The sequence below is a fragment of the Erigeron canadensis genome, chromosome 8, assembly GCF_010389155.1.
Source record: "Erigeron canadensis isolate Cc75 chromosome 8, C_canadensis_v1, whole genome shotgun sequence".
In the NCBI taxonomy this organism is placed as follows: Eukaryota; Viridiplantae; Streptophyta; class Magnoliopsida; order Asterales; family Asteraceae; genus Erigeron; species Erigeron canadensis.
In genome coordinates, this window is record NC_057768.1 from 16,685,385 (window position 1) to 16,698,120 (window position 12,736).

Here is a 12,736-nt window from a genome sequence, read left to right on the forward strand (position 1 = left end):
AAAAGCACACATTGATTGAAGCTGCAAGAAATATGTTATCTGAATCAGGTCTTCCCAACAGTGTTTGGGCTGAAGTTGTGGCAACTGCTTGCCATACCCAAAATCGGTCAGTTTATGTCAAGAGACATAGGAAGACTGCCTATGAAGTCCTCAGGAATCGTAAACCAAATATTGGATATTTCCATGTATTTGGTTGTCCAGTTTATATCTTAAACGATTCTAGTCCGTTGGGAAAGTTTGATGCAAACGCTGAAGAGGGTGTTTTTGTGGGATATTCAGATATTAGAAAAGCCTATAGAGTTTATAATTATAGACTCCAAAAGGTACATTAGACAATTCATGTCACATTCGATGAATCAAATGAAACAATCAATAAAAGACCAAGCCTTGATTTATCTCCAGTTGTCCCAGTTGATTTTGGTGTATCTGATCAAGTTCATCAATCAGTTATTACACCAAAAGATGTTTCCAGTCTACTCAAAGAAATGACAAGGTTAAATGACAAGGTTTTTTCTCCGGCATCTCAAAGAAACGAGTTCCTATTTGATTTCATTGTTTCACAATCATTTTTGTGGGTGTCTACTAGATACAGAAAATTGCATGTCTCGCGGGATGATTGGTTCCTTAACCCTCTTCTTGTTTTATAATCGAGGGTGTGCTTTATTTGGTTTCGAAAGTTTTTCAAAATATTGATGTTATTCTAGGCGATGTAATTATATTCGTTTATGTACCGTTCTATTATTTATGGTGTCTAGTGCTTTGCTAGATACCGTATTTTTTTAATATATTGTTGTTCTAAAAAAAGATGTTTCCAGTCACCAAGACTTGGAACCTGTTGCACAAAAGAAAAGCTCCAATGACACTTCATTCTATCCCTCATTCATTTTCAATCTACCACATAAACTGGTAATTGGATTAGACGTACGTGCCACAACAACATCAGAACCAGTTCAAACCTCTCCAGTTCTTCAAGACATGCCTTAATTTGAAGAAACTCACATTGTCAATCCAGTTGACTCTGATGAGGAAGTTGAAGTAGTTTGGGCTGATCCTTCTCTAGTTGCTACGACTGTTGAGTATCCCCAGGTGACTTGCACTGATGTTGTGATATATCAACCTAGTCAATACACTAAATGGATAGCTGCTCATCTAATTGAACAAATTATTGGAGATCCAGATAGTGGGGTTCAGACTAGAAGAGCCACAAGTGAACAATGCTTGAACGTCACCTTCTTATCACTGATTGAACCGAAGAAGATTGACGAGGCTATGGCAGATCCAAGCTGGGTTGAGGCTATGCAAGAAGAGCTCAACCAGTTCGAAAGGAACAATCTTTGGGAACTTGTTCCTTGTCCTCCATGGTTAAAGAAAGAACCCATTGGTACGAGGTGGGTCTATCGAAACAAGATGGATCAAGATGGCAATGTAGTGAGAAACAAAGCTAGATTGGTTGCCAAGGGTTATTGTCAAGCTGAGGGTGTTGATTTTGATGAAACTTTTGCTCCAGTTGCAAGATTTGAAGCCATTAGAATATTTTTGGCTTATGCAGCCCATCTGCAGTTCAAGGTCTTACAGATGGATGTCAAAAGTGCGTTCCTGAATGAACTTTGGAAGAAGAAGTGTATGTTAAGCAGACTCCAGGCTTCATTAATGAGAAGCATCCTCACTTGGTATACAGACTGAACAAAGCTTTGTATGGTCTTCGTCAAGCCCCAAGAGCCTGATATGATACTTTAACTAAACATCTTCTTAATAATGGTTTTCAAAGAAGTGAAATAGATAATACCTTGTTTATCTTGAAAGAAAAAGGTAATATCTTGCTGGTACAAATTTATGTTGATGACATTATATTTGGGTCAACTGATGATGCAATGTGTGAAAAGCTTTCAAAAATCATGTCAACTGAGTATGAAATGAGTTTAATAGGTGAATTAACATTTTTCTTAGTTTACAAATTAAACAAACCATGGATGGTATTTTTATTAACCAAGAAAAATATGTCAGAGATTTGTTAAGAAAATACAAATTTGATTCAATCCCATCGAAAAACACACCCATTGCAGCACCTTTAAGTTTGGATTCTGACCCAAATGGAAAACCAGTGGACCAAAAAGAATATCGTGGAATGGTTGGTTCACTGATGGACTTAATTGCAAGTCGACCAGATATAATGTTTGCAACATGTTTATGTGCCAGATTTCAGGCTAATCCAAAAGAATCACATTTGCACGCTGCCAAGCGCATTTTTAGGTACCTGAAAGGGTGCCCTAGCCTTGGTCTTTGGTATCCCAACGGCTCGGAGTTAGATCTAATGGGTTATTCAGATTCAGATAATGCAGGTTGTAAGATAGATAGAAAGTCTACAACTGGTGGTCGTCACTTCCTAGGGGGAAAACTGGTGAGTTGGACTAGCAAGAAGCAGAGGTCAGTCTCAATGTCAACTGCTGAGGCAGAGTACATTTCTGAAGCCAGTTGTTGTGCCCAGATTCTCTGGATCAAAAACTAATTGCTCGGTTATGGTATGAAATATACAAGAACCCTAATCTTTTGTAACAACACCAGTGCAATTGTTATATCTCACAACCCGGTGATGCACTCAAAGACAAAGCATATTGACATCAGGTATTATTTTATTCGAGATCATGTTATGAAAAGAGATATTGAAATTCATTTCATCCCCACGGATAAACAATTAGCTGATGTTTTTACAAAACCTCTTTATGAAAAGACTTTTAAATATCTCATCAACGAATTGGGAATGCTAAATACTTGAAACACTCGAACGCCTTTGTGATACTATGCTGGCACTAACTGATATCTGGATCATCATTATAGGGGGAAAAAACTCAAAATGTTTTTATGACTAAAGTTCATTTTTGCTCAAAAATGCAACTGGAGAGATCTCCAGTTGAAACTGACTAAAATTTATTTTTGTTTTGAAAATTGCAACTGGAGAACCTCTCCAGTTGAAACTGGCACTAGATAATCTCTAGTGTTTTAACCCATAAAAAGGATGCACTTTTTATGGGGATTGTTGCAGGTAGTGGGCGCGTGGGAATACCAGCCGTCGTAGCATTAAATGCTTGACAAGTTGGTAATAAATATTTTTGAATTTCAAATTTTCTAAAAATCTAAGTTATAAACGATTTCGAAAATTTGGGGATTAAAATATCTTTTCATATATATAGTGAATTTTTTATTGCCTATATAGACCCCCACCAAAATCATTTCCCATTTACTTCGCACATATATTCTCTTCATTTACTTCCAATCATCAAAATCGCTTTTTTTCTCTCTCTTCTCAATAAATCAAGAACCCTAATTACTAAATTCTCAATTTCAGTTTCCAATCAATCTCAAATGGCTCCCAAATCATCTTCTTCTTCTCGTTCTCATGATGTGAACTTGCTCACAGTTGAGTATGTTCCATCAGAGGATGTTAAACATGCCATTGGTGCCCCTATCAATTCTAAATCTATAAAATTAAATCCAAACAACCATATGGCTAGTCTTCAAGGGCAACAGGCTGCCGATAGTCTAATCGGGAGAATCCAATCCTTTCTTCATGATTCTCCCCTCGGCGAGTCCTTTTCTTTGAACCCATACAAGATGTATCATGACTACTTGTGTGAGTTCTGGTACACGGCCTCTACTTCTAATGACGGCTCATCCATCTCCTTCACCTTAAAGGATGAGTTTGTCCTGTGTACCATTACCGCTAATACGTTGAGGGATGCCCTTCACCTCAACTACTGGAGATAAGGTGAGTCTCCAGTTGTAATCTCCTAAAACATCAATTTTCGCTAGGTGCTTCTAGATAGTGGCAATGAAGAAGTACTTGAAAAGGGAGTTTTACGGACCAAGGGACCCATGACAATGAAAGGTCTTTCACCATCCTGGAAGTACTTTTTCGTCCACTTGGTTGAAAGTTTGGGTGGGAGTTCTGGTGGATTGGACCAGATTCCTTCCAGGCAGAGATGGCATACTGCCTATGGAACGGACTGAGAGTAGACTTCGCAAACATCTTGTTCAGGAGCTTGGTGGTCAAATTAAAAGGTAATAGGGGCCCTTGCATCCCATTTTCGCGATTTCTATCTCTTTGTTTTAAATTAATTTTGGGCAGAGAGGCATACAAAAACACACTCTCTCTATACTATGTGCCAGAATTATTGAGGAATCTGGACAACCTTGTATCCACAACTGATGAGGTCCAGATTCCTCCTAGAATGTTGCTGGCATTCGCAAAAACTGACGCACCTTTACCAGATGGCAAAGAAAGACAACTGGGCGGGCCTCAAAATAATAAGGGACCCACTTGTTCGTCTGCTAGTATAGTGACAGTTGCCGAACTTGGGCAACAGTCTATCCCCACCAGCTCCAGCGTGTCTGTCCTTCCAGCTACCTACCCCAGAGACCTCCCAACAGGTATCCGGGTTGTTCCAAAGGCAAATAGGTCAAAACAATGTCGTCTTAGGAACCAGTTAGAACTTGCCACTGACACTAGTTTCCCAACCAGCTCTTCAGGTACTTCCCAACAAGTACCTGGAGAAAGTCAAAGGGATACACCGTAAGCAACCACCCTCGATACTTCTCTAGGAGAGGGTGGTGAAGATGTAACTGGGTCAGCCCAACCCAGATTAGAGTCTGTGTCAGCACAAATCTTGCAGAGCTAAATTTCTGACACTCTAATTGCACGAACCAACGAAGTTTCTGGCCAGTCACAGCCAGAGATCGAGGTTCTAGAATCTTCGGCCCATGATATTACGACTGAGGAAAGAGCAGTTGTAGTTGAGGCACCAGTGACCTCTTTCTAGGAAGAAATTCCACAAACTGATGAAACCATTGAGGATACTCAAACTAGTCATCAGGAGTCTAAACAACTTGTTCAGCCACCCCCAACATTTATGGATCTTGGCATAAATGAGGGTGAGTTTCAACTTGAATCTTCGGATTCAGATGAGACTGAATCTGACCAGGAAATGGCTGATGCTTCTGTACTTGATCAACTACCTTCTTTCCTTGGTCAACCCCAAGAACCACAAGTTTCAGTTTCACAACAAGATTTCTCCTCACTTCAAGAAATTCCACCTCATGCCTCCAGATACTTAAACTCACTCTTTGTGCCTAGAAATAGGCACATACTTACGCCACCATCGCCGTCGTTCACACCTGAGCATTCTTAGCATGAACGACAACTTGAATCTCTTCCTTTTCTTTCTTCAACAACTCCTCTTCTATCCACTGGTGCTACTACAACAGGAGAACCAACGATTATATTACCTCCTCTAGTTGTACCTATAGCTTTTAGAGTTGGTCCAGTGACACCTTCCCCTCCGTCACTGGATTGCCAGTTCGGGTCTTTTCAAGCCGATCTCTCAAACCTTCTTACGAGGGTCGAGGAGATTAAAAAGAGATTGGAAAAGAATACCATGTCCCTCTCCAAGTACCAGAAGGACTTGGTGTTCAAGAAGCTCAATGAGTTGGTCAATTCCTCCAATCAACTGGCAACATCATTAAAAGAGGCTTTTGCACTGACTCAATCTAGAGTCACATCTTCAATTACCAACCTGCTGAGCACAACTGTTAGATCATCAGAGGTTGATTTGAAGGAGCTTGAAAGACAGGTTAAGTTGTTATCTGAAAAACCTGGTCTAGATGTGACAGAGCTTGGTAACCAGTTGGCCTCTTCAGTTGGTCAAAAGATAAAGGATACCTTGGCTGCTAGAGAACAACAATTTCTGGAAAAGGTGATATCTGAGATCACCAAGACTGCAGTGCCCCAGGTTGATCTCACCCCCATTACATCTGAGATTGATCGGTTGAGGTGCAGTCTGGACACTTTAGCTAGCAAGGTATCTGATCACTCAACTGCAATAACAAATCTGACAACTGAAGTTGGCAAAGAGAAGGAAAAGGAGGTAGTAAGGGAAGCAGTTGCAACTGGTCTCTCTCCAGATGATTTAAAAATACTTCAAGCAATTCAAAAGAGCCAAGACACCACTTGTGGCAATGTCATGACTCAATCTCAAGAAATAAATCATTTGTGGAGGATAGTTCGTATTATCTGTGGAGTTTTCAAGGAGTGCAAGAACATGGAATCATGGCAACCTCTAGGTCGCTTACCAACTAGTCATGGAGACTTTGAAGCAATAAGAAAAGGACTAGATGCTGCCAAGGGGGAAAGATCTGTTCATGCCCCTCGCACTCTTGTTGAAATTCCAAGTTCAGGAAAGGAGATTGTAGTTGCTGGGACTAGTACTGATGCTAGTCAGGTAGTTGTTGCTGCCAGTACTAATGTTGATTAGTAAATGATTGAACAATTTGAGGATGTGGTGGACAGGGGAAATGTGGACAAGGTAAAGGGAATGGCCACTGATGAACCAACTGATAAGCTGGCCACTGATATTCCTTTATTAGAAACTGACAATGTTGATCAGCTACCTCCAAGAACAGAAAGTGAAAGTCAGAAGCTGGTAAGAATTGGATATATTATTAAGGAAAAGAAGAAACAAATGAGAGTCAATCAAGTTGAATCAAGTAAAAATCTTCTTCCCACTCTGGTTGATGCCACTGACTCACAACTGTTGGGTTTGACACTTGTTGAATATAAGAAGATCAAAGAAGATCCAAGGATTGTCAATTTCTTGAGAGAAATAATGGAGGTTGAACTGGACAAGCACTATCAGAATGATGAAGCTGACCACGATGCCAGACGTTTGAATATGTCAGTGGAAAAGGAAAAAGAGGTGAGAACTGAAGGGATTCTCAAAAGATCTGACCAAGTAAAGAAAGTGGTCAAACAGGTATTGAATCCACCCAAGTCCAAGGGAAGAAAACAAAAAGCTATGCCAAGGGATGTAAACCTGAGGACTTGGATAGAACCATCTGAACCCACAAATGAAGATATTAGAGCTGCTACTCACAAACTGAGCACGAGCCAGATCAAGCTGACCAATGAATCTGAGGCTCGCACATACTTATCTAATGTACAGCGTTGAAGGCATAATAAGGGGAGGATCACTGATGTGAAAGTATCGATCAAACCTGGTCTAAAACACTTTGTGGTGGAGGTTCAATACATTGGTGGGCCAAAACAAACAACTGAGAATCCTGATGTTCATCAGTATGGTCATTCAGAGCATGTGGAGATACTAAGCTTGTTGGAGAAACGTTGTTATGCCTGGAAATTTCAAGTACCAATATCTTGAAAGCCCAAGATCTTGACATCTCAGGATCTTGACACAGCGGAAATTTCAAGTACCAAAAGAGGTGAGAACTGAAGGGATTCTCAAAAGATCTGAACAAGTAAAGAAAGTGGTCAAACAGGTATTGAATCCACCCAAGTCCAGGGGAAGAAAACAAAAAGCTTTGCCAAGGGATGCAAACCTGAGGACTTGGGTAGAACCATCTGAACCCACAAATGAAGATATTCGAGCTGCTACTCACAAACTGAGCACGAGCCAGATCAAGCTGATCAATGAATCTGAGGCTCGTACATACTTATCTGATGTACAGCGTTGAAGGCACAATAAGGGGAGGATCACTGATGTGAAAGTATCAATCAAACCTGGTCCAAAACACTTTGTGGTGGAGGTTCAATACTTTGGTGGGCCAAAACGAACAACTGAGAATCCTGATGTTCATCAGTATGGTCATTCAGAGCATGTAGAGATACTAAGCTTGTTGGAGAAACGGTGTTATGCCTGGAAATTTCAAGTACCAATATCTTGAAAGCCCAAGATCTTGACATCTCAGGATCTTGACACAGCGGAACATTCGGAAGATATAATAACGTATTTTTACACATGTTATTATTATTTCCTCGTGAGTAATACATGCAGGATCAATGATAATCAATATCACACTTGGAGAAATACCTCTAATGGTACGAAATCAATGCTGTTGAAGATGAAGAAGGACCAGAGTATCCCGCATTGTCAATATATTGTTTCACTGTTGGCATACCTGGCTTGATAATGGCTTTGAGGAATCTTGGAGACAAGGTCAGGTGGCCACACAAGAAAAATAATGATGGTACTTCAAAAAGATGGATACCAGCCAATGGTGTGCCTACCATGAAGACTTTGGTCACATCACTGAAGATTGCAAAATGCTGAGAGGAGAAATATCTATACTCTTATCCAAAGGGTATTTGACAGAGTTGATGGGTAGAGAGAAGGCTAAAGACGTTGAAGGCATGGATTTCACCAAGCCAAAACCTACCCAAAAGGCAGATTCTCCACCAGCAAACGCCAAAGTAATTAACACCATTTCTGGTGGATCGGAAGTTTGTGGAACAAGTTACTCAGCAGCCAAGAGGTTTGTAAAGCAGAATAAGGCAGAAAAAAGAGAAAATAAGGTGAAGAAAGCTTCTATCTCAGACTCAGATACTATTTCCTTTGAAGATGACAACTTTGATGACATTATAGAGCCTCATCACGATGGTTTGGTCGTTACTCTCTTTATTGCTAACCACTTTGTTCGCAGGATTTTAATAGTTAATGGAAGCTCTGTGAATATAATCAAATTGGAGACGCTAAAAAGAATGGACATCTCTGAAGACAACATTATTGGCAAAATATCTCCATTAATTGGCTTTAGTGGAGAAGCCAATTTTGTGTACGTGGAAGGATTGAACTCCATGCAAAAATTGCCAATTTTGGCTTCAGGATGGACATCTCTGAAGAGATTAAATTGCCAGTATACGTGGAAGGATTGAACTCCATGCAAAAATTTTGTGTGGTGGATGTCCTCCCAGGTTGCAACATTATCCTAAGAAGACCATGGATTCACGAAATGAGGGAAGTGCCATCGACATACCATCAGTGTGTTAAAATTCCAACACCTTGGGGAGTCATTACTGTCAAGGGTGATCAACAAGAAGCCAAAGAATGTTACACATCAAGTATGAAGTCAGCATCGAAGCTTACTGCTCAATAGCAATTACAGAAAAGGATCTTCGATGTTGATGAACCAGAAGAACAAGACGTAAAAGAAGTAATCTTAACACCTGAAGATCCTAATATTAAAGTATTATTAGGAGCAAAAATCTCAAAAGAATTAGAAGTCAAGTTTACTGACTTTCTAAAGAAAAGAATGAAAACTTTTGCATGGAAACAAGAGGATATGACAGGAATATCAAAAGATATAATTACTCACAAGCTTGGAATTGATAAGAGTTTCAAGCCTATCCAATAGAAAAGAAGAAAATTCGCTCCTGAGAGAAATGCCATTATTCAAGAAGATGTGGAAAGACTACTAAAAGCAAAGATGATCAGAGAAGTAAAATTCCATGAATGGCTAGCAAACGTGGTCGTGGTGCAGAAAAAGAATGGGAAATGGAAAGTTTGTGTAGATTTCACCGATCTAAACAAAGCTTGTCCAAAAGATCCATTTCCTCTGCCTCAAATAGATGCAATGGTCGATGCGACTTCAGGACATGAAATGCTTACATTCATGGATTCTTCTTCAGGATTTCAGCAAATTCAAATGGAACCTGAAGATCAGGAAGCCACAACCTTTATGACGCTAACAGGTATTTATTGTTACATTGCAATGCTTTTTGGTCTTAAAAATGCAGGTGCAACATATCAAAGGTTGGTCAATATGATGTTCAAAGACCAACTGGGGGATACAATGGAAGTATACATAGAAGACATGGTGGTCAAATCAAAGAGAGCTGAAGATCACTTGAAAGATCTTGAAGTGGCCTTCAACATCCTAGACAAATATAATATGAATCTAAACCCTGCAAAGTGAAACTTTGGAGTCGGTGCTGGGAAGTTTCTAGGATATATGGTCACCAAAAGAGGCATCGAAGAAAGTCCAGAGCAGATCAAAGCCATTCTAAATTTGAAATCCCCTTCGAACGCCAAGGATGTTCAAAGACTGACGAGAAGATTGGGAGCATTGAATAGATTCATTTCAAGATCCTCAAATAGATGTAAAGAATTTTACGATATTCTAAGGAAAAGCAAAAGGTTCGAATGGGGAGAAAGACAGGAAGAACCCTTCCAAGAATTGAAGAAATATCTCTCTACGCCTCCACTATTAATGAAGCCTAAAGATAGAGAGCCCTTATATCTTTACATGGCAGTATCTTCAACTTCAGTAAGTGCAGTGCTAGTAAAGGAAATAGAAGGTCAGCAAAATCCTATTTACTACGTAAGCAAAAGTTTAATTGATGCTGAAACCAAGTACTCTCATCTCGAAAAACTTATACTTGCATTGGTAATGGCATCTACTAAGCTTAGGCATTACTTTGAAACGCATGCTATGCATGTTAGGACTAACTACCCTATAAAATGTGTTCTAAGAAAACCTGAAGTATCTGGTAGGATGGCTAAGTGGTCCATTAAATTAAGTGCTTTTAATTTAATCTATGAACCTAGGACTGCTATAAAATCACAGGCCTTAGCAGACTTTGTGGTTGATTTCAGTACCGATTTGCAATCTGATGTAGACTTAGAAGTCAAAATGCTAGAAGAATCCACTGAAAAATGGACTTTACATACTGATGGTGCAGCTAATGTTAAAGGAATAGGATTAGGCATCGTACTAAAATCGCCACAGGGGGATATCATACCCCAGGCAGTTAATTGTCATTTTATAGCTACCAATAATGAAGCAGAATACGAGGCTTTAATTTCTGGCATGCAATTGGCTAAAGATATGAACATTAGAAATCTTAAAAGTATATGTAGACTCATTGCTTCTAGCTAATCATTTTAATGGAACATATGCTGCAAAGGGTGAAAAATTAATACAATATATGGAAATTGTCAAAAAACTAGCAGAAAATTTTGATTTGTTTGACATAGACCAAGTTCCTAGAGAAGAAAATACTGAAGCTAATGCTTTAGCTAATTTAGGATCAACACTTAAGATGTCACCAGAAACTAAAATTCCTATAGTTCACATTTTGCAACCTGCTATAGGAACATAATCAGCAAAGATATTGGCTATTGAAGGTTCAGAAATAGACCAACCTGAGAACAATCAAAATTCATAGACTACACCCATAATAGAATATTTAAATACTGGGACAATTCCTAAGGATGAACACCCAAAGAATTTTCGCATGAAAACTGCACATTATTCTATGATAAATGGTACTTTGTATAGAAGATCACTTGCAGGACCATATCTTAGGTGTTTGGAATATCCTGAGACTACTGAGGTACTCAAAGATATCCATGAAGCTGAATGTGGAAACCATACAGCAGGAAGATCTTTGTACTCCAAGATCTTGAGAACAGGTTATTATCGGCCGACCTTGAAACAAGACGCTGAAGAATACTCAAAGAAATGTGATGCATGCCAACGACATAGCAACATTTACCATCAACCAGCAGAGCCTATGTATCCAGTCCTTTCACCTTGGCCATTCATGAAGTAGGGGATGGATATTGTTGGGCCAATGACAGAATCTTCAGAAGGGAAGAAGTACTTTTTGGCCATGACTGATTATTTTTCAAAATGGATTGAAGCAGAAAAATATGCGAAGATCCAAGAAGCTCATGTTATATCTTTTATCAAGAAAAATATACTAACACGATTTGGAGTTCCCGCTGAGATAAGTTGTGACAATGGATCACAATTTATTGGCAAAAGGACAACCAATTTCTGTGAGAGTTGGGGAATCAAAATGATTACCTCTACACCTGTACATCCTCAGGCTAACGGACAAGCAGAGTCAAGCAATAAGATCATCATGAACAATCTCAAGAAAAGAGTGGGACAAGCTAAAGGAAAATGGGCAGAAGAACTTCCATTTGTCTTGTGGGCTGATCGAACCACTTCAAAAACGGCTACTGGACAAACGCCATTTTCACTTGTCTTTGGGACTGAAGCAGTATTGCCTACCGAAATGGATTTGCCTACAACAAGAGTAAGCCTATTAACTTATGAGAAAAAGAAGGAGTTATTGCTTGAAGATCTTGAAGCTATAACTGAGCTACGAGAAAGAACCAAGATAAGAATAGCAGCCTATCAACAGCGAATCGCTAAGTCTTATAATAAAAATATAATAGTTAGAAGATTTCAATTTGGAGATCTAGTTCTCAAAAAGGTTCTAACTAAACCCGATGGTAAGTTGAACCCAAAATGGGAAGGTCCGTACTTAATAGAAGGAGAAGCTGGGAAAGGATCCTATTGGCTTCAAACTTTGAAAGGTACACTAGTTCCAAGAGCATGGAATGCTATCCATCTCAAGATTTATCACATATAGTTTACTTTGTCTTTCGACAAAGCCATGTGTAACAACCGCCTTAGAAATAATTTAAATAAATCCATGATATGTTCTAGTTTCGAATATGTGCTCACATGAAGATCTATTCACTCTTAAATCTTAAATTATAAGACGCGTCTATGGTCTATTGTGATAAGAATGTTAGGTTTCAAGACGTAAGCGATTGTATTCAAGAAATTCTAGTCTGAAAATGTTTCATTTAGACCCTACAATTATTAGAATCATTAATTAAGGGAAAACTATAAAAGGGTTAGAAAACCCCATTTTCTACTTCTTCACCATTCCCCCCCCCCCCCCATCTCACCTCTCTCTCTCTCTCTAAAAACACACACATACATTCACCATCTTCACCCACAAAAATTCATCATTTGATTTTGAGTTGTTAAACCAAGATTTCTTGCATTTTTAGCTTCCTTGTGATAATCAAAACATATTTCTAGTATCGATTTTCAGGTAATGACAGCAAATTTTGAGATTTTCATCAAA

General features: G+C 39.1%; 1 protein-coding gene across 1 annotated transcript; it reads left to right on the top strand.

Annotated features, from left to right (window-relative positions):
• The first annotated feature begins 8,047 nt into the window (after positions 1-8,047).
• Positions 8,048-8,719, top strand: LOC122610340. The gene has a single exon (XM_043783334.1). It carries the CDS (start codon positions 8,048-8,050, stop codon positions 8,717-8,719), a length of 672 nt encoding a protein of 223 aa, XP_043639269.1.
• Positions 8,720-12,736: the final 4,017 nt, after the last annotated feature.

Bases quoted from the DNA above. Each gene is read 5' to 3' on its own strand.
- LOC122610340 (XM_043783334.1), top strand. From the start codon at position 8,048: ATGGATACCAGCCAATGGTGTGCCTACCATGAAGACTTTGGTCACATC.